The following is a 22,661-nucleotide window of genomic DNA, read 5'->3' as shown; positions in this document are numbered from 1 at the left end:
GGAAGAATAGATCCAGGGTCCACCATTGTTTTTCAAAGTTGACTTCATCTTGAGTGATCGTCATGATATAAAAAATACTCCACATTGCTGATGCCAGGTAATTTTGACTCTGTCTGAAAAACAGTCCATTTCCTTATTCCCCAGGGCAAAAATAACAAAACAACATTAATCATTAGTTTCTTTCTACTGAGGTGACCATGAAGATGTCTCTGACTCTTGGTGGCTTCTAATAGCCATCTTTTGACCACTGCTTATGAAAGGGGAGACTCAGCATTCAGTCTTCCAAAATGCTATTTTGTAGACTGGTGGCTACTCACTGAGACTTGAGGACTGCAGTTTGAAGCCAGGCCAGGTAGACAAATCTAAGAGACTCCAGCAAAAAGCTGGAGGTATGGCTCAAGTGGTAGAGCAAAAACTATCAATGAAAAAGCCAAATGAGGGCATAAGTTCCTGAGTTCAAGCACACACATGCACACACACACAGCGAAAAAAAATATGGAAAGCAACTTTGCATGAATGTGTTTTTGAAAGAGGCAGATTTATAGAGAGAGAAAGGTGAATAGACAAAAGTAATAGGCTTGGAGTTGGAAGACTACATGTCTAGTCCCAATTATTTAACAATTGAATGAATGTGTCTGGCCTTAGATTTCCCATCTTTACAGTGGGAGTATAACAATATTTCACTGATGGTGTCATGGTGGGAAGGAGGTGAGACAACAAATATAAAATGCTTTAGAACACAGGCACATCTGTGGTAAGGATGGTAATGAAATCAGACGGAGACAGCAAAGAACAAGCTGTGTGACTTCGGGAAAATTATCCACTGCCCACAGCTTCCTCACCTGCAAAAGGAACGAGTTTCACAGGGTCATTTGGAATTCTGTTCAGTAACATTCCATAAGCATCTTCCCTGTTGGTGCCACCCTGGCTGTTCAGAGAGGATCATGGGACAGACACACATGTAGATGACCCTAGCAGAAGACAGGGTACCCTTCTTAAGAGCTACATTCAGGACTCTTGAGTACTCAGGGCTGGGAGTCTTGGGAGCCTGGTAGGGTGGTAGAGTTCACCTAGGTGGAGATAACTTTTTGTTCCTTTGCTGATAAACACATGGTCCTGAGGATAAAGGCCAAACTAAGCATCCTGGGTTCTTTGCAACTTGGTCCCAGCTCCTTTTCGCTGTGTCTCCACCATTTCTCCCTTGATTTGTGCTACTTACACTTCCTAAAAACTCCCCAGTACCTTGTCCTTGTCTTCTGCCCATCTTTGCAACACACCTCTGGTTTTCAGCTGGAATTGCTCCCTCCCCAGTTAGGGGGCGGCAGTGAACACAAGCCAGGCCCTAAGGCCAGATGGGGAGGCAAGAGAGAGGGGATTCACTTGTTAGCTTTGTCATTCAGCAGCCCTGAGGTCACTCAGTCCCTTCGAGAGCCAGTCTGTAAAATCCCCAGGATGATCGTGGTGCCTACCTCTGAGCAGTGGTGGAGAGTACAGACTGACAGAATGCTGTCAGCTGGGCGGGCAGTGATCACTGAATAAGCGGCAGTTGTGATGGACACTCTTAAGTCTGGTTTTGACTTAGTCGCTTCCTCTAGGAGCCTTTCCCTAGCAGGTGGACTCCAACTGTACGCAGTGTCTCCTTTTCTACCTTGGCACCTGTCCGCTTTCTGCAGACCCCACCGGGCCAGGAGTCGGCGTCGTTTGCTACAAAGGACATGTGACAGGCACTTAGGACATGATGAATGAACGACATGGGGTGAGGGTCCCAGTGACGCCGGTGCGTGGCAGAAATCTGCAGGCCACAACCTGAGGTGGGGTGAGGGGTAGGGGAGGGCGGCATGGTCAGCAACTGGACTGAGGTAGGTGGACCTCAACTCTAAACTCTGTATGAGAGGGAGAGAAAGAGAGGGGAGTGTGTGTGGGGGGGAACAGTGAGCTTGGTGTCCAGGGCTGCTTCCTCGCGGGGACTGACCTGGGAGGGTCCAGTGCCAAGGGAGAGGATGGCACTCAACTTTGGCCAGGTCTGTGCCCCGGGCTGGAAAATGCAGCAGGACAAGTCGGACCAGCATTCAGGCCCCGCCCCACAACCCCGCCCCCAGCCCGGCCCCGCCCCCAGGCCCCGCCCCACAAGCCCACCCCCAGGCCCAGGCCACGCCCCACAACCCCGCCCCCAGCCCCGGCCACGCCCCACAACCCCCGCCTCCAGGCCCCGGCCACGCCCCCCCAGCCCCAGCCCCGAGCTCCAACAAGAGCCGAAGCTGGATCCGCAAGTGGCCCCCGCCACCCCCGCGCACGACGCGCCCGGCTCGCTTTTTCTGCCCGGGAGGAGCGCAGGTGCCCAGCCCACGATCGACAGCAGCCGCTGTGAGATGCTGCGCTCCACGTCCACGGTTACCCTGCTCTCGGGTGGTAATACCAGACCGCCCGGGGCGCCCAGCAGGAGGGTAAGTCTCTGGGCTCTCTCTTTCCATCCTGGCTGCTCCCCCCTCCCCACCTCTGCAGGGATCTGGGGGTGAGGACCTAAGGGAGCCAGACTCTGGTCCCCCACCCCCAATCCTGGGCTCAACTTTCCCATCCTGTCCTAGCCAGAGCTTTTGGCAGGAAGAGAAGGCTTAGGGGACTTTCTGGAATTCCCTGAGTCTTCCTTCCCTTTGCGGGTCCTCTGCCCAGCTCGGCTTATTGGTGACACTGATTAAGGGGGGCATTCCTGCAGTCTCCACCCTGAGACCCACAAGTAATGAGGGTATGGAAAACCCAGACTTTACTCCTTCATTGATTAGAGGAAGTGAAGGCGTCTCGGTGTCCACTGGTGGTAGATCATACTGGAGTGGGGTTTGTCAAGCTGGGCACCTGTTTGCAAACCAGAGGTTGGCAGCTGGCCACCCAGGAGCCCAGTTCTGGGGGACTTACACTTTATGCAAGCCACTGTCTTCTTTCTGATTTAAATACCAGCATCATGGCAACAGGGGTGTTCTTCAAAGCCCTGGGTATCCACTTCCAGGGGTTCCCCCTAAAGTTTCTCTCTTCCATTTTTCTGTTGCCTCTTTTCCAACTTCTTTAGATGTTTGGTGAAAATTGTTAGGTATGCCCTCCAAGATCAGGGGCCCAGAGCACATGGAAGTGGCTGGCTTTTTAGGTCTTCCTTTATCAGGAGATTCAATAGTTATCATTTGGCACGCCTCTGACGTGACTGAGACATCTGTGATCACATTTCCCCAAGGTTTAGCCAAACAGGTGGTTAGGTCCAAATCAGAAGCTCCTTTGGTACTGTGGGATGTGTCCGGGTACTGTTGGGTGTGTTTGCCAGTCTTGTAGATATACTCACTGTCACAGACCTCAACCAAAGGAGGGTGGTTGTCTTATGGGCTATCTTTACTAGGACAAAAGGTGTATGTTATTTTTGGATGTGGGCCAAGTGATGGGTTCTGTGTGTGTGTGTGTGTTGTGTAACACCAGCCACTTAAAAGTTGACAGGCTCTGGTTGTCCAATCATTAACTTTATAAAGATCTACATTCAGTCCAAGTAGCTTTCCAACCTCAGACTTAGCCTTATCCAAGATGGGCATTTGACCATATCTTCCCTGCTCCCCTAACACACATACACTGGGGAAGATCTTTGTTGACTGAAACAAAATTTTGATTGAAAAAAAATAAAGTTGCTGAAAAGATAGTCTTGAGCTGGGAAACAGTTTTCCCCCAGAGGTGGGGTCCGTTAGGGTAGTTAGTGTGATATTGTGAGTGGATACAAATGTGACCAGGAAACTCAACAACATGTTTTGGGGATTTTTTCCCCTTGAATATTTGTGTTTGAGGAAGTCTTAAGTACACGTACTTGACCCATGAGACTGTGAAGAATGGATTGCCTGTTGGATAAGACTATATAAACACTTTGGGTGGGCTGGAGGACTCAGGTCTTCCCCGGCTATACAAGGCTGTCCTGGGCATTTTAGTACTTGTTTTGAAAAGAAGATAGCTGGAAATTCTAGAGTTTTCCCTATCTTTATAGTTTCCAGCTCTGCTTGTGATTTTCAAATGTTGTAGGTAGTGTGTGTATGTGTGTGTGTGCGCGCACGCGCACGCGTGCATGCACGCGTATTGGGGGATGGAAAGCTGTAGTTATATTTCCGCCTTATCTGAAATCATCTCTCAAGAGTAAAGCACAAAACAAAAAAGGCAGGGGACCAATTCCTGATGGTCAATAAACAAAACTCCACTGACTGATCAGCTGACTCAGTGAACATTTATAGACCTTCCACACAGTTCAGGGCTGGGCACTGGAACCCACTGCACCCATCAAGGTAGAAATCACAAACTAGCCTAACACAAATCCGTCCCTATCAGAGTGAAAGTCCTATGAAGCTAAAGGGAAGGTTCTGTCTGAGGTATCTGAAGGCCTCCCACTGTAGGTAATGTGTACTTCATCTTGTACCATCAGTAGACATTTGCAGGGCAACTAACATGAATGATACTGGCCGGAGAAAACTATCATTTATCTAAGTAGGAATGATGACAGATACAATATGACACAACATATTGGACTTGCTTTGGGACAAAGCACTTATTTTTAAAAAAAAAGTTTAGAAAAACAAGAATAGGCTATCTTGAAAATAAACTTGTAAGAGCCAACAGATGATCTTGAAAAAATGTTCTCAAAGTTGGAAAGCTTCCAATATGATGTATCATTCTCTCATTTCTCCCTGGTGGGGGTTGGATGAAGGTCTTGAACAGCAACACACTAACCATCAAAGGAAACCTTCCATTCCATCCAGATGGTGTATTAGAGGCTGTGGGGGAGAGCCAGGCTCTGTTGGAACAGACAGTTAAGCCAACCAGGACTGGTGGTGACAGGTGACACTGAACAGGGACTTCTATGAATCAACTGCAAAGGGCAGTATGGCTGACCAGGATGTCCCCAGTTACCACTCACTCAATGGATGCAGTTATACTTCCGCCTTATCTGAAATCATCTCTCAAGAGCAAAGCACAAAACAAAACAGGCAGGAGAGAAATTCCTGATGGCCGATAAACAAAACTCCGAGAGGTGTTGATAAATGCCAACCACTAGGAGTTGTGAAATAAAAAAAAAAATCTGTCTACAAACCAGTGGTGTGCTAAAAATAGTTTTTATCTATGGCAACAGCAGGAAGATAAATTGGAAAATAAACACAGGCAGAATGATGACCTTGGTGAGTTAGGGGGACTTTTTTTTTTTTTTTAAGACTGCCATTACTTCATGATTTTGAAGAGAATTTTGTAACCAAACATTCGTGGACCTTTGAAGTGAAGAATCAGTTTTCTGGCCAGTTTGTGTGGTTGGGGCTGCTTTTGGTTAAGCTGTTGGTCTAGGATTATGTGTAGGCCTGTGATGGATTTTCTCCAGTGTTGTGCTTTGTTGATTGTAAGAGACTGTTGGCTGGTGTTGCTGGTTTCAGTGGCACATAAAACCCACACGCAGACCCAAACAAGACCAGGGCAAAGGATTGTGTGTGTGGTACCCAGGAGGCTCTTGTAGCAAGGGAGACAGGTGACTGGATTTTGCATTGATAGGGATTTCCTCTGTTTGAAACTGGCATGGACCTTGCCAGGCATTTTTTACACCTTGGTTAGTGCACAACTCACTAATGTCCCATTTTGGTCTAAATGGGCTCAAATAAGGAATTGCCCATAGCTGGTCTGTGAATGGGTCAGGCAGGTTATTTACCCCACTTCCTTTTCCCAGGAGACAGAAACATCTGTGAAAATAAGACAGGCTCTGAGGGAGGGGCACAGGATGCGTCTCTCAGCATCTGAGGAAAGAAGCTGGCTGAAGCATTTACTAGGGGAAGGGAGGGAGGTCCTTTATTACCAGAAAAACTGGCTGACTTCTTATGGGGGAATCTGCGTGAGCCAGCCCCTCTCTTGTAGGCCAAATTGGGAGGTTTTGGAACTAGTGTACTGAGAGCTTGAACTCTCCCCCCCTCCAAAATGCTACTAAAAGTGACAGGTATAGATTAAAAAAAGAAAATCCTAACTTCTGTGGTTTTTGTTTTTTCCTTCCATCTTGCTGTGTTCAGGGCAGTATGGACAAGCTTGGGGCTCTTAAGCAAACAGGGTCTGGAGATGGAATGGGATTTGGGCCCAGGGTCCCTGTCTGTAGGGAGAAGGCCTGCATAGGAGATCCCTTTTGAACTTTCTCCACCGAGCTTCTGGTCAGTTGGGAAGTGCTTTCAAGTCAGTAACCCTAAGTGGTTGTTGTCTAATTGAGCTCAAAGAGTTCTGGGTCCCAGATGACTAGAGAACACCTTGAATGCTTTAGCTTGTGATAACTTTCATCAGTGACCTGCATTATGGTGTTAACACAGGCCCTGTACTTTTCCAGCATTCAAAAAAGTTACATATTGGTGTCTGCCTCTTTCCCTATTCAGATGAGTGATATTTCTTGACTCGTTGCCAATCATACTGCTGATTCTTTCTTTTGGGTTTTGTTTTGGTAGTGGCAATTGAACTTTTGGTTTTCTGCTTCCCTAGGCAAGGGCTATATCACCTGAGCCTCTCCATCCCCCCAGTCCTTGTTTGTGGTTCATTTTTTTTTCAGATAGGGTATTGCACTTTTGCCCTGGCACAATCTCCCTATCTCTGCCTCCTGAATAGTTGGGATTGCAAGTGTACACTACCATGGCTTATCATACTGCTGACTCTTGTTCATTCTTTATGGTAGAAGAGAAGGATCTTTCTAAAGTGTGAAATCCAATCATCTGTCTCTTCTGCTTCAGGAGCCTCTTTGGTACTAGTGGGGAAAAGTTCAGATCCCTCAGTGTAAGTTCTGACCCCTCTCCTCTGCATCCCCAAAGCGTACGCTTGCAAGATACTCCAAATGACTTGCCATGTCCCCAAGCTTTTGATTCTGTCCTTCACCTCTCTTCATGCTTCTCCTCTGATGAGGGTTATCTCCCCTGGAGTCCTCCTTCTGGTGACCTATATGCCTCATTGAAGTGATTAAGGACTTGAGGAAGTGGTTTGGGGGAGGGGGCTTTCCCTCCAAATACCTGGCAGGATAAGTGCTTGAAAAGAAGCATGTCCCTGGGGGCCTAATGAAGCCACACTCACTAACCAGTTGGCAAATTTGAACTAGGAAGAGAAGCCTTGGCATAGATCCAGCCAAGTGCCTCTGGCCCACCTGGGCAGGGAACAGGTGACAGTGGATGGGAATGCTGGCCCAGGTGAGGACTTGGACAGTTCTGGGAAGGCCTCCAAATATTCAGGTTGCTTCATCCTGTTTCACAGTTGGAGTTTCATTCCTTTGGTTCAGTCAGGGTTTCTCAAGCTGGTTCCATATACAGCCACCAGGGAGCTTCAGATAGCTGTGGCCTTCCTCCAAATCAACTGAATGAAGACCACTGAAAACAGTTAATAGCATGTTTCTAGGAAACTTTGCAGGTGATTCTGAGTGCAGCCTAGGATAAAAATTCTTCTCCAACCATTGCTCCTTTCTCTTATGGGTCTCTTGGGAAATAGACACTCTGGGGACAATGTTTTTGAAAGTCCCGTGGTCTCTGTAGGATACAGGACAGGGTGGGAATGAGGGCAGGGCTGATGAGTCCCTAACAGTCCTCAGACACCCTGGGATCTTTGTGTGCAGTCACTCACTGGCATTTTCTCTGTGGATCTTGGAACTTCTGGCACAAGGCATGCCTGATACAGAGTGAGCCAGAGAGAAGAGGGAGGAGAGGCAGCCCTGACATGGGAAAGAGGGGCCCTGGTACACTAGACCACCTGGAAAAGGTCTAAGAAGGGTAGAAGGGAGACAAGGAGGCCAGCAAGTGCTACTGTGCCAAATCTGGTCTGGGCTGCTTTGTGTGCCTTTGGGCTAAGATTTTCTTTTTCTCTTTTTTAAACAGTGGCTGGCAAAATCTGCAGCGTTCCTATCTGGCCCTTTACAGAAATAGTTTGCCCCACCCTGATGTAGATAATCAAGCTACAAGTTCAGGGTCACAGCTGACCGGAGAGGCCTAATCTAAATCAGGCATGTTTCATTCCTGCCTACTGGCTCCTGGTGCTGATTGGGGAGAATGGGTAGCCACACCCACCGGGACCGGGCCTTCGGCTGCTAGTGTGTGCAGGGCAAGGACTCACAGTCTGAGTAAACTAGGCCAGAGAGAAATGTAAATGCATTCAGCTAATTTCTTTAGAGAACTCCAGGGAGCTGGGTCACCTCCTCCACCCCTTCTTACTTAACATGAATTCCCGATCCCAGGTGCCACAAGGTGAGGGTATGATGGTAGGTGTATCTTCTGCTCCGACCACAGGCCCCCAGCGGGGTCATGGGCTCTCCAGGTTCCCTGAATTGTAAACAAGGGCTTGGTTGTACCTCTTCTTGTGAAGGGGTATTAGCTGCCTCTCCCTTGCCGTCTCTCCCAGGAGGGTTGGATTAAAGAAAAGAATAGATGAATCTCCAGGGCTTTTCAGGAATAAGTCTCCTTTGTTTTAGTTCCACCAACTCCCCTTCCCCCACCGAAACAAAATAAAAATAAACCCTGACCAACATTCATTGAGAAAGCAGCCATTCTGTGTTGATACAGTGCTCACCACAGCCAGGGCTTTATCTCTCCCTGTGGTTTCCTTATCATTCTCGCTACAATGCAGAGACTGTAGGAGACATCATTGACTATCAGTTGAATTACTGACGTGAACTCACCACTTGAATGTTAGGCTCTTCATCCAAAGGTTTGGATGGTTTCTTCTTAATTTCTGACCAGGGTCTGTGCTTTTCCATTAGGTACTTGTAGATTGTGAGAGCATTGGCTCCTACCTGTTTGTCCATTTCCCTCTCCTCCATCAGCTCAGGTAGCTCAGGTCGTGGGCTACTTTCCATTCTCTGAACGCGCCAACAGTGGTGCCTTTAGCCAGCCTGGAACGCCTGGCCGGAGAGAGGTGTCATGCTGATGATGGAGTCTTCAGAGCTCACTGACCTGAAAGAACAAAGAGGCCTGTTCTATTCCCAGCTCAAGTATCACTCCCAGGAGCCTCCCTTCCCATAGACTCTCACCTCTAATTAAGACTAGGGTTCCCCTTCCTTTATTTCCATGACAATAAGAAACACTCACAGAATCGGTCTCATGCGCCAGAGGCTGGCGTGAGCCTTTACCTGTATTAACTAACTGAACCCTCCCAACAATCCTTAGGGTACGGTATTTTAACCACTAAGGTAAATGGAAGCACTGGGGGTTAAAGTCGTTTTCTAAAAGTTTTCACACCCAGATGTCAGAACCAGGTGTTTCTAGATGATGAGCTTCTAGAAACATGGCAGTTTCCTTGCCATCATGGTACCCTCCTAGCCTTTAAGAGGTATTTGTGTAAGTAGTGCATGTTTAGTAATGAAACATACTATGTCCAGCTCCCTGAACGGATCCATTGCACTGGACTGTTGATTACAGGGATGATGGTCCATCAGTGTTCAGGGTAAATAAGATGGAGGTCTCCACATAGTTCAGAACTGAGTCAGCTGCTTGAGGGAACCCCCAGTTATAAAGTGCCCTGCCTGCCTCTCAGGTACTTCCCTACCTGGAGAAGAAGTGTTGGGAGTTGTATATGTGAGTTTCAGGAGGTCAGGGTGAATAGCATCATAAAATGCTGAGATAAGTCATGCTGCCTTGATCTAACTCAGGGAATTTCCCAAGACGCAAGTGTATATGGAGATGGACTATGTCCTGTGAGCTAGAGAAGGGGTTCAGGGGTCACTTTCCTTAGTGTTTCTGTTAGGATTTCAGAACACTTTCTAGAGTCTAGCATGTTCTCTTTGCTACTCCCAAAGCTGTCCTGTAGATTTAGGAGAGTTTTTTTCTTTCTCTTTTTCCCTCCCACTCTCCCTCCCTCCCTCGCTTCCTTCCTTCCTTCCTTCTTTCCTTTCTTCCTTCCTTCTTTATTTCCTTCCTTCCTTCTTTGTTTTTTTTCTCTCTTTTCACCTCTCTCTGACAAACTGTTAATCTTTATTATGGCCTATTATACTCGTTTCTTTTTATTAAAAATGACTCAAAAACAGTCACAAGCATCAGAGAATTCTCAATTTTCAAATACAAATAGTGTCAACAGTTGGTTATGTTTTCTTAAGCAACTTAATAGCAGTGCCCTTCAAAGTGTCCATCTGAGTACCTCTACTAAGCAGAGAAAATGGTGAAGATGGGGTCTGGGGGTGTGGCCTCGGGCACCTGTGCAAAACTGCTAAATAGCTTTGAATACAAACATTTCACTTATTTATTTTTATGCCAAGCACAGAGGTTTGATTTAGAGCCTCATGCTCTTGCTTGAGTTTTTGGCTCGCAGCTGGCAGTCTGCCACTTGAGCTGTACTTCCGCTTCTGGCTTAATTTTGCTGGCTTACTGGAGATAAGAGTCTCCCAGACTTTTCTGCCTTGTCTGGCTTTGAACCATGATCTGCAGCATTCAGTCTCCTGAGTAGCTAGGATTGCAGCTCCAAAAGTTTTAATTTACAAGTTCACTTTATTTTATGCATTGTGTTTTCTTTTAGGCTTGGTGTATCCCCAAGGTACACATGGCTCCGTGTAGAGTTCGATGTGTAAGATGCACTTGCACACCACAGAAAGCGTGTTGAGGAATCTTAGTGTTCTAGGAGGGCAGGTGAAGGATGGGCTCAACCAGAGGGAGGGACCATCTCACTTTTGAGTGACTGACTCCTAAGGTCCCTTCCCTGGAAATTAGGGGTGTGGGGATTACTACCCTAGGATTATCCTCTAGCAACCAGTACACCTATCCACCCTCAGAATTCTTTTCATCTTCTCAAACTGACATGCCACACTGAGTAGACAGGATTCCCTTTCCCCATCTCCTTAACTACTGACAGCCATTACTGTATGCTCTGGTTCTATGAATTAATGGCTCCTCAGAGAAGTAGAATTGTGTATTATTTGTCCTTTGTGACTGGCTTAATCTACCGAGCATACTGTCTTCAAGGTATATACATGCTGTAACTCGTGTCTGAATCAACTTCTGCTTTAAGGCTGAATAATACTCCATTGTGTGTATATACATATATATGTGCACATATATACATATATATTCCATTGTGTGTGTATATATATATATATATATACATGCATATGTACACACACATATATACATATATAGGTATACACACAAGTTGTTTCTTCATCCATCTGATGCCAGATTATTTGGATATTGAGAATAATGAATATGAACATGGGTAAAGAGACTTCAAAGTTGTGATTATGTTATATCTATTATAGAAATTTAAATATATAATTAAGTACAATGCACTCTCCTTTCCCATTACCTGCAATTTATGATTTAGAGATAGTCATTGTATACCTTTTGGCTTCTATCCCTGTGGCTGCATTTTGACCTATACCTGCGAAATGAGATTGAACTATACTGTGATGAAATCAGAGTCATCAAAAATGTTTTAAAACTGTTGGATGCCAGTGGCTCATATCTATAACCCTAGCTATTTAGGAAGCTAAGAGAAGGATCCTGGTTGGAGGCAGGCCAAGCAGAAAAGTTCCTGAAACCTATCTCAAAAAATAGCTAGCAAAAAGCAGAGTTGGAAGTGTGGCTCAAATGGCGGAGGACCAGCCTAGCAAAGGTGAGGCTGAGTCTAAACCCCAGTACTATGAGAAAAAAAAAAGATGTTTGAAATATCTGAAGCTATTCAGTAATTTCTGTTTTGAGCAGCCAGCTGGCAGGTGCCTATTCCCGGTCAGGCAAAGACTCCTGTGGGAATGGTATAATGACCCCTTCTGCCATGTGGGACAAACGGACTGTGAGAAGCTCAGCCTCACCTGCTTCTTCCTGCTCCAAATGCTGGTCCTAACAGCTCTCTTCTTTCCACTTCTCCCAGGCAAATGTCTGCAGACTACGGCTGACGGTGCCTCCTGAGAGTCCGGTTTCTGGGAAAACTGAAAAGAAGATTGAGAGAAAAGAGCAGGTGAGCCACATCTGGATCCAAGCTCTTGATGAGTCTGGTCTTGCACTTTTTTAGCTCACTCTCCTTGCAGTCCCATCCCCTGGCTGCTCTTGGAGCTGCATGATGGCTGCTCTGCTAATGAAAGGCCTTAACTGACTGATCTACCTCCTTGCCCAGGACCCCAAGTGTTTTCCCCAGCTGGCTCTGTCAGGTTCATGCTCCTGCTCTTATTTCTAGGGGAACATGGTGGCGCTGTTGCCAATGATAGGTGCTGGGTCAAGGGAGGTGGGTTTTTGTTTTTCTTTTCTTTTCCTGCAACAGTCCAGGTGGTTGAGTCAAAGGGCCCTTTATGAGCAGCTTGGGGCTGGACCCTCTGGGTATCTGGGAGTAACTGGCTGGCAGCCCAGGCCAGGGAGAAGAAAGGTCCAGCAGGCCACTGCAGTATGTGGCAAAGGCACTTTCTGAGTTGGATGCAGGAGTTGTTCAGCAAATGTTTGGGTGCCAACTCCTTCTAAGTACCAGAAGGGCATTTTCTTAGCTGGATGTGGGGGAAATTCAGCAAACATTTGTGATCTAAGTGCTAGGCCCAGGAAGATAGACTCAATCTTGTCTTTGCTTATAAGAAATCAAATTTTTTCAAGTGAGACACACATAAATGAACCATCATGATGGGACAGTTCTAGTGTTCTGATCCAGTCATGGAAAATGGGCTCCGAGAACACAGAGACAGTCCTAACTGATTGTTGGAATGCAGGCTTAGAGAATGAATGGGTGGTCCTGATTATCTCCAATCACAAGCAATATTGGGGCATCTGCTGAATTCCAGGCATGTTTATTCTAGGCATTAGGAGTATACTAGTGAATAAAGAGTGAAAAAACTCACCTGTCATCTACAGAACTTATCTCCTATTGGAATGAGAACAAAAATGAAATAATTCTGTACAATTCGTAGTGTTTAGGTGGTAACTACTGATGGAGACCAAGTAAGATAATAGGATAGGAGTGACAGGAATTAGGAAGTACTTTGTATTTGCATATGTTTTAGGTAAATATAAGACAAAATACAAGTCCCGGCTTTGGAGTCAACCAATAATGCAGCGTGGTGAACTATAAAAATGGTGGCTTCAAGGTAGTCACAGAGAAAGGACAAGGTGAGCCAGAGTTACCTGGAACTGGGTAGCCAGGTAACACTCAAAGGCCAATGCAGATCATAGATGAGGCCTGGGGCTGCTGGTCTGAAAGGGCTCAGGAAAACTTGAGGTCTCAAAGAATAATCACAGTACAGGTAGAACAGTCGCCATTTGAAAATCTAAATTCAAAGACTTTTTGAGCACTGGCATGATGCTCAAAGCACTTTGGATTCTGGAGCATTTCTGATTTAAGGATGAGGGATGTTGAACAGGTAAACCCTAGGTAAATATTTCAAATCCCACATCTGAAACACTTCTGGTTCTAAGCATTTTGGACATAGACTTCACATAAAATGGAATATTGAAATGAGATAATTAGAACAGACATGCTGAGATTATACAATTTTAAAATATGAACTGTATGTTGATATTTTGAGTACCTGCTGATGTTCACATATTTAGTAATGATACTCTGGTTATACAGTTGAATAATTTGTTCAGCCTCTCTATGGCTTCGCTCAGTCACCAGAGTCAATATTTGGGAGTAAAGCTCACAATCACAGAATGTGAGAATGACTAGCTATGGCCGTTGGCCTCTTGTGATGACCAAGATTGAGTAGGGCCCTCTGTTACTGGCTGTCCGCCCTCTGCTCTCTTGTGCTTCACTAACATTTTTCTCCATGTAGCGATGGCACACGAGCTGGCACATGAACTTCAGGGAAAGGAAGCCCCGGCTAGAGTGTGTGGCCGGACCATGGCCTTGGTGGCTTTGCCCGGGTGTATGGCAGAGGGACAGGGAATTTGGACTCTGGGAATTAGGCCCACACTGCATGCCTAGGGGGATGTTGGTAAAGGGTTTCTGAGTGCTGGAATGGGGTTAGAAAACCTGGAGGGTTGGCCACCATTGTAGAATAAAGTACACCTAAGGAAAAAAGCTTGGGGTGTTTACCTTGGTCAAGTGGAGCTGTTAACCAGGCTGTATACCATTTTGCTTGTCTTGGAGAGGTCCTTTTCAATCTGGTTAAAGCAAATAGAATCTCCTCCTCTTCTTCCTTCTTACCCCGTTCCTCCTTTGCTTCTGCTTCTTTCTCCTCCTCTTCCTTATTTCTTTTGAACCAACAGGTTATAACTGCACCCTCATGTATAAACTAGGCTACAATGGCCCTGCTGGAGGCCGGTGGCCTGTCAATCTCTCTTCCCAAAGACATCTACGGCAGGTGTTTTTGAGAACTCCAAAGCTTGGGGCAAAAGCCACACAGGTAGCATATGCTCCATGATGCCTCCTGTGTGGGGCATCAGGTGTGAAGTCTAGGTGGCACATTGTCTGTAGCACACTGGTGACTCACGGCAGAAGAAGTGGGGTAGAGAGGAGGAGGGTGGGGCTGGCTGTTTCTCTTAAGACTGAAGTCCTTGGGTGGTAGCAGCTCTTGAAGTATCTCATGGTAACTATGAGGCTGGTTCTGTGTGATTTCATCATCACGTCCTGGCCAGATTCCCGAGTTTGAGTCATGGGGAGCTAGAGTCAACACACTAGCCACGGTTTCATGGAGGGGTCAAGTCTTCTGATGTGGTTCCAATAGGTGTGCCCCTCCCTGTGACCCACAAAATTGTAAAGTGCCAAACACTCTGGATGACCCTTCCTGGTCAGATGACTTTGGGGCCTTTGAAGGAAGATCCATGATGGTGTACAATGCCAGGGGAATGGGGCAGTTAGGATTTGTTAGGAGACCTTACTGACACCCAAGGAAGCGAAACTTCTCAGGATTTCTGGTTCCTGTAAGAGCTACAGCTGGTTGAGGGCAGGTTGGGCCGTCACAGAAGCTGCTCAGTGTATATGGAGCAACTGGGATGCCCTGGGATGGCTGACAATGCATAGATCACCCAGCCAGCAGGGCCGTTCTTCTGTCTTTGTACTCAAGTCATTGGAGAGAATCCCTCAGAACACCTGGACATATGCCCAGGTGCAGGAAGGTGTGTTTGGAGACAATTCCAACAGGATCACAGGGATACATATGTAGAAGATATTCTAACATTCTTCTGTCTTTTCTTATTCTTGATAAGTAGGGAATAGGTTTCTAAAAGTGTTAAGCATTAAAACTAAAATTGGTAGTAGGCAATTTTGAAATGAACTACTTATCATGTTCGTGGAACTTTATCAATGTCTATTCATATTCTTATTCAAATCCAAATACTCTTTCGTGCACTCACACTCACATATACATATATACACACACACATGCACATAGTACTAAGAGGTTGAGCCAACACAGCCACCACAGGTATATTGTATTGAATACAGATCTCTCACTGCAAAGTTGAAATTTAGGGAGTCTGATTTAAGCTGATACACACACACACAAACACACACACACACACACACACACACACACACACACACACACGGAGTTTGACCATAACACCTTTTGCTTGTTTGACTGCAGCCATGCCACACACACACACACACACACGGAGTTTGACCATAACACCTTTTGCTTGTTTGACTGCAGCCATGCCTCCAGCCCTGCCCAAGAAGCCAGGCTTCGGGGCTGGGAAGGTGGCTCAGTGGTAGAGCACTTGCCTTGCATGCATAAGGCCCTGGGTTCGATTCCTCAGCACCACATAAGCAAAAAGAAAAAAAAGCCGCAAGTGGCGCTGTGGCTCAAGTGGTAGAGCTCTTGCCTTGAGCTAAAGAGCTGAGGGACAGCACCCAGGCCCAGAGTTCAAGCCCCATGACTGACAAAAAAAAAAAAAAAAAGCCAGGCTTCTTCTGCTTGGGCTGGCTTTGAACCACAGTTCTCCAGGTCTCAGCCTTCCGAATATTTAGGCTTCTAGGTGTGAGCCACCTGCATCAGACTAGCAGAATACATACATACATACATACATATATATATATATATATATATATATATACACACACACACACACATATATATAGACACACACATATATATACATATACATATATATATATACATATATATATACACATACATATATATGGAGCTTAATGGGAGATAAGAGTTTCATGGACATTCTTGCCCAGACTGGCTTCCAACCCAATCCTCAGATCTCAGCCTCCTGAGTAGCTAAGGATTACAGGCATGAGCCACTAGTGCTCAGCTACACAATATTTTTAAATAGGTATGAACAGCTGGCACTGTAAATGTCCTTCAGTGACCTGTTGTTTGTTTCGAGATCTTTGGGAACCCAAGCGGCGAGAAACAGCTGTGAGTGTGGCTATAGAGTGGGGAACTTTCACAGCCAGGCAGTGTCTGAAAGGAGGAAGTCCTCGCCATCAGGTTTTATAGGCCTTTTCCTTGTGAAGCCTGGATGAATAAGCCTGCCAGTTCTCATCCTTGGCGTGACTATTTATACAACAGGCGGGTTGTTGCCAGGTGAGAGGTTGTGTGGCTGTGATTCAGAGCTGAGGCTGGGGTTGGCCTGCCCTCTGTGACAGTGTGCAGGGAGTCTGTGGGCCTGTCCAGGATGCCAACCTTGGAGGATGGGAGGAGGCCTAGACTTCCGGTCCTGGTCATCACACCAGTCACTAGAGTGCTCAGGCCAGTCAAGGCTCCTCTTGGGGGAAGGCGGGAGGGTGCCTCAGTTTCCTTTTTAAACTAACAGAAATTTTAATGTTTTCCAGTTTTCCAGTTGTGGAACTCTTCTTTAAGACTGATATAACCTGCCAGTGCAGTGGCTCAGATAAGGGCTATATTGGCTGTATTCAGCAGCCCTCCCCCATCACTCTCAAATCCCACACTCCTGCAGACTCTGAGAAAATACTGAGAATATTGTTCACAAGTCCCTTTCTATTGTCAGTCCAGTTCTGAAACTATGTTTCTTTCCTCATGAGTTTATTTCCTCATGCGTATTTGACTGTAACAAGAACAGCAAAAAGACACAAGAAAGGGGGTGGAAAGATGGTCACAAGCATCCGGACAGAGATGCAAGGTGTAATGGGAACTAAGATATGAAAAATCCTTCCTTCCTTCCTTCCTTTCTTCCCCTCTTTCTCCCTCCCTCCTTTCCTTCTTACAGAACTGGGCAAAACTGTTCTGCCATTGAGCTATATATAAACACAGCATGAATGCTAGAAACTATCAGTACACTGTGCAATGTGTTTAGTACACATTAGGTACTTGCTGTCTGTTCCTCCATGTATCCCTTAGGCTGCTCCTGAAATTGGCAAGGTCACCCCCCATTTTATTGAAACTCTCTGAAGTGAATAACTTTGCACAGGGCCCCACAGGAGCAGTGGGTTTGTAATTTGTAACTCAGCGTTGCGGCCCTGGGAACATGCTGTTTCCTATCAGGCAAAGTCTCTTTAGGATAGTTACAGTTTATCAATCAAGGCTACCTTGATTGATTTTTTCAGAAAACAAGTTCCTCTTTCTTTTTCCTCCTGGACACTTTCCCTTTACCCTGGGGTTATGATGCTCCAGTAAGCTTATTGTCTGCATAGAGGCTGTAAATTAATAAAGTGATCTCCCATCAGAGTATAGTCATTAAAACTGTCACTCTCCTTGGAACTTTTGCTTAGCTACAGTTTTCTTTTCTTTCTCCTTAACAGTTCAAGGCCATCAATTTGAGTCTGAGCTTGCATGGATTTCTTTAGGAAGTGGAAACAACAAATTCTTTGAAAAGCCCACAGTTTCCATGTCACTGAGGATCCAGGACTGGCTTTCCCTTCCCTATTTCTCTTCTAGGATGAGGAAAGCCTCAGGCTCAGCTGGAAGGTTCATTTTTGTCACACAGGAAGGGAAAAATAATGTCAAGTGTGAGAGATAACCTGGGGTGAGTAATTCATGAAGACAGATAGGCAGGTCAGACAGGCAGGTTTACATTCCTGCAGTGCAGGCCTCCACCTGCCAGATGGAAAGGAGGCCCAGTGGCCTCCCTCTACTCAGTAGCCCTTGGGCAGCTGCTGCCCCCTGGCTGGAGCAAGAAGAGGTCCAAAGCCAGAAGTCCTGGAAGTAGATTAGCTTCTGCTTCCTAAGCCATTTGATCCATGTTGTGATCCTCCTATGCCCTGCAAGCAGCCAGGAGCAGCCAGGATGTATGTCCAGCTCCTGTGGTACTCTCTGGGAGCCCCTTCCTACCAGTTTTAATTCATGAAGTTGCATTTCTGCTGTTAACTTATTTGCTAAGAGCTCATTGAGGAACAGGTTCTCTTCAATGAGCATGTTGATCCTCTGTGGCTAAGATGGCCAAAGACTCCAGATTCTCTGGCATAGTCCCAGCTCCAGATACTTTGTTCCCTTCCTTCAAAATGTAGCTATTAGGTAGGGTGGGGTGGTGCATGCCTGTAATCCTAGCCACTCCGGAAGTGGAGGCCCAGGAGGATCTAGCTAGGTTCAAGGCCAAGACTGGGCAAGAAATTAGGGAGATCCTATCTTGACGAATAACCTGGGTGTGTGTGGTAGCACAGGATTATAATTCTAGCCATATGAGAGGGAGGCTGGCACTGGGCAACAATGCAAGATCCTACCCAGAAAAATAATTAAAGAAAAAAAAAAAGGTTGGGATGAGGCTCTAGAAATAGAACTTTTACCCAGCAAGTGCAAGGTCCTGAGTTAAAACACTGCCAAAAGAAAAAAAGTATTCATTGAGAATCTATTGATACTGAGCAGAACATCAGGAGATAGTCTGTATCTTTTTGGAGCCTGTTGTTCTGTAGGACACTGTATTCTGATTCAGGAGGTGGAAAATACGGTCACCTGTCACTGGCCTCAGTAACCCAAATTCTCTAGTGGCCCATGAATGCATTACTTCAGCCATATAGATGGAGTTATGTTTCTGGAGCTTCTTTCCAAGTCTAAGGAAACAGCTTCAAGTATGAGCATGGCAGTAAGTGGTACCCACAGGAAGCACTGGAATCTGGAGTCTGTATGTTACTGATTACGCTTGCTGTTGACTCTTGTGGCACTTCATGTACATGCAGGGGTTATGGAATGCCCACCCCTTCAAGCCGATTGTTTCCTCTTCCTTCTTTGGTGACAGCGTTGCCCCTGCCCTCTCCATCTACATCCTTCCCCCTGCATAAATAAATAAATATGCTATGAATATTTCAGTATGCTTCTCCAAAAGATTACAACTGTTTCTTACTATTTATTATGACACTTTTGTCTTGCCTAAAAAGTAATATTATAGAGATATTTTAAAGGTTACAAAAGAAAAATTCAGTCACAAATATTAGCTCTTTTTTGTTTTCCCCTGTGTTCACTGCAGTTTTTGACCATAGCATCCTGATATTTTGGAAAAGTCATAGCATTTTCTTCTCCTTTAGAACTTTGCTGGGCATCATCTTTTTTAAATGGAGGCAAACAGCAGTCTCTTGTCTCTCCATCTATTAGGATTAAAGGTGTATCCTCCAACTGGGCAATATTTACATACTCTAGATGATACCCAGAGTCTTCTCCAGTGTTTAACCTCCTATTCAGTCAGCAAATCTTTATTGAGAAGGTCATTACAGGTCCACAACTGCTAGAATGCTAGAACTACAGTAGGAAGCTCAACATGGCCTAATCGAGTCTTGGAACTGACAGTCAGTCTGGATACTTATGACTCCTTGGTTATGGCTGTGGTTGGTCATGTGGTGGGTGGACAGGAGTAGTCTTAACAGGTCTGAAGAGTTGGAGAGGGAGGATATTCTGGAAGCAAGGACATCTCAGCCTAGCCATGTGAGATAAAGAGGAAAGGCCTGTATAAATAGCTTAATAATAGAGTCAAAAAGGGAGGCTTTTGGTTACAGAACAGAAGGGAAAGTGTGCAGCTTAAGTGAGTCAGTGGAAGCGGGGTGGGGTAAGTAGAGAAGAGCCCCTATCCTGGGTGGGTCTGACTCTTCCAAACGGCCCAGAGATCTGAAGACTGGATTTGGGGGCAGGGCAGGCTCTCTATCTCTTGAGTCTCTGAGATGCTATGTGGAAATGGGAGTTCCAGTTACTGTGACGATTCTTAGCGAGTTTGGAGGCAATGCAATCGAAGGAAGAGTTAGACTTGGAAAAACAGAAAAAGACTTGAAATCTGCCACCCTGAAAGATCTAATAATAATATTTCCACAGAAGGGTTATTGTGAGGATTAAAGAAAATATTGTGTGATAAAAATCACTGGACAGCAAATATTTCCCCCCCCGCTTTTTTTCTTATTCTCCCTGGGTCATAGCCAAGCTATGGGGGTATATCTGAGCAGAGTCTTGTGACCCTGTTCCTTCCAGGGGGTCTTTTATTTAGACTGATATTTTAGTAACTTTTCATCTATTTCCTTCTTTAGGCAGCATTGTGTTTGAATTCAAGGCTTGCTCTTACTAGGCAGGTGATTTACCATGTGAGTCATGCCCCCAACCCTTTTTTCTTTAGTGTTTTCTCTCTCTCTCTCTCTCTCTCTGTGTGTGTGTGTGTGTGTACTGGGATTTGGATTTAGGGCAGTGTCCCTTAGCTTTTTCACTCAAGGCTGGTACTCCAACCATTTGAGCCATAGCTCCACTTCTAGCTTTTTGATGGTTAACTGGAGATAAAAGTCTCATCATTTTTTCTGCCCAGACTTCAAACCATAGTCCTCAGACTTGAGTAGGTAGGAGCCACTGGCGATCAGTTAGTTTTCTAAAAGAGTTTCAAGTTTCTGCCAGGCCTAGTACCAAGATTCTTCCTCCTCTACCTTCCAAATAGATGGGATTACAGATTCCTTGCTTTAAAAAAATAATAAAATAAAACCGATCGCTTTAACAGTAACACCTGAATTTTTTTTTGCTAAAAAAAATCAAAGAATACAAAAGAACACTAAAGGAACAATGACATCCCATTTGCTCAAGGGATTTGTCACCAAAGGTTTGACTGCATGTTTCTGATGTGTTACACAAAGACACATCCATTCTTAAAACAAAAAAGTGAGAATGCAAATCTAGTACATTTCATTTAACATGTCTTAGAAACTTCTTCCTGGTTTTCATTCTTAGGCCCAGGACCTCTCGGGCAGTGTCCCAGAGACCCTTTGTCCTGAAGTCATTTGTGTTTTCCTCTGTTTATGGTGGTTCCCAGGTCCCCACCTTGGCTGGAGGTGGCATCTTTTGTGTCTGGCCACCTGAGTTATTCTGGTGGCCAGTCCACCTGTGGGTGCCCTGGCTTTGTGGACATTCATCTCAGCAAAGCCGGTGAGGCCATCAACTTGTTTTGCAGGAACTGGGTGGAGCTCATGACTGAAAGAACATGCTTTTGTTTCCTGATCTGTGGGGAATATGTTTAGAGCTTCCTAATTACATGTTCAATAAGCGAGGGATCTCTTAATGCCAGCTTGTCACTGTACCGAGAACCACTTAATAAGCCCAGTCAACTAGACTTACTGACACATTTCAGGAGCAGCGGTGTGTCTATGGGAGTTACAAGAAAACCAGAGCACCTGGGCCTTGGGTCCCATCTCTTCCCAAGGGGGTACTTAAGACATGTGGAGGAAGCCAGGGCTATATTGTCTTCCTTTTCAAAATGTTCTCTTTGTAAATTAGAGGTGTTTTCTTTTTTTTGAAGGAGTAATGCAATAGAGTATCAAGAAAAACTAAATCGAATCAAAAGCCATCCTGCTGTCCAGCATCCCTGCCCCAACTTCACTGCGGCCTTATCAGAGATCATGGATTTGAATAACTTGTCATACATCTTTCTAGGCTTCCCTGCCATGCCCTCCCCACCCCCTCCATTTTACCAATTTTGAGTGGGATCAAAAAGTACATCTTATTCTGTTAAAATGAATGATGTAAAAATGCAAATTACCATTTTGTATGTCAGAAACTATTCTGTGAGGGAATCTATGCAGAGATGGTTGAAAAGTTAGGAGAGCAGAGTGGCCCAAGTGGACTTTGGGGTTCTCTGTCTTGTGGTGTTCACATACAGGCAAAGCTGGGAGGGGTTTCAATCCTTGGTCTTTGTTTTTTCTTGCCTCTGTCCCCTCCTTATTGTGAAGGCTCCTACTCTGTCCTGCCACATCAGAGAAACCCTACAGAATGTGCAGATTCACGTAATGTCAGACAGAATGGGCTTGAATCTACATGTGTGGCCATAGCAAGTTATTTCACCTTTGTGAACTTAAGTTTTCTCGGCTATGAAGTGGAGACAGTAACTGTTATCCACCAGATTGACTATGAACTTGAAATGTACTAAGGGACATTTCTACTAAGGGACATTTCTACTAGTTACTTACAGTAACTAGTCTTCAATAAAGCTTATTTTCCTGATTTGGAAACAGTGATCTAAGCTTTAATTGAAGGAATTAAAGATCAGGTAGCAGGAGTTGGAAGATTCTCCAGCTAGTGCAATCACACTGTCTCTGCCTCAGCCTCAGAAATATTTCATGAAGCCAGGCGCCAGTGGCTCATGCCTGTAATCCTAGCTACTTAGGAGGCTGAGATCTGAAGTTCAAAGCCAGCCCAGACAGGAAAGTCTGTGAGACTATTTTTCTTTTTGTCGGTTGTGGGGCTTGAACTCTGGGCCTGGGTGCTGTTCCTCAGCTCTTCAGCTCAAGGCGAGTGCTCTACCACTTGAGCCACAGTACCACTTCCGGTTTTCTGAGTGGTTTATTAGAGATAAGAGTCTCATGGACTTTCTGCCTGGGCTGGCTTTGAACCACGATCC

The 22,661-nt window shown here is 45.5% G+C and overlaps 1 protein-coding gene across 2 annotated transcripts in view; it reads left to right on the top strand.

The window, feature by feature from the left end:
• Positions 1-2,252: 2,252 nt before the first annotated feature.
• Positions 2,253-22,661, top strand: part of Myzap (myocardial zonula adherens protein) — a 73,983-nt gene continuing 53,574 nt past the window's right edge. For both annotated transcript variants that reach the window (XM_013010111.1, XM_013010112.1), the window contains exons 1-2: positions 2,253-2,444; positions 11,851-11,937. In XM_013010111.1, coding sequence (XP_012865565.1) covers positions 2,370-2,444; positions 11,851-11,937 — 162 coding nt within the window. In that variant the 5' untranslated portion in view covers positions 2,253-2,369. The remainder of the gene's footprint in view (positions 2,445-11,850; positions 11,938-22,661) is intronic.

The sequence above is a fragment of the Dipodomys ordii genome, unplaced genomic scaffold, assembly GCF_000151885.1.
Source record: "Dipodomys ordii isolate 6190 unplaced genomic scaffold, Dord_2.0 Scaffold11, whole genome shotgun sequence".
Classification (NCBI taxonomy): domain Eukaryota; kingdom Metazoa; phylum Chordata; class Mammalia; order Rodentia; family Heteromyidae; genus Dipodomys; species Dipodomys ordii.
The sequence above is the reverse complement of the archived record's forward strand: the minus strand, read 5'-3'. Positions and strand labels throughout refer to the sequence as shown.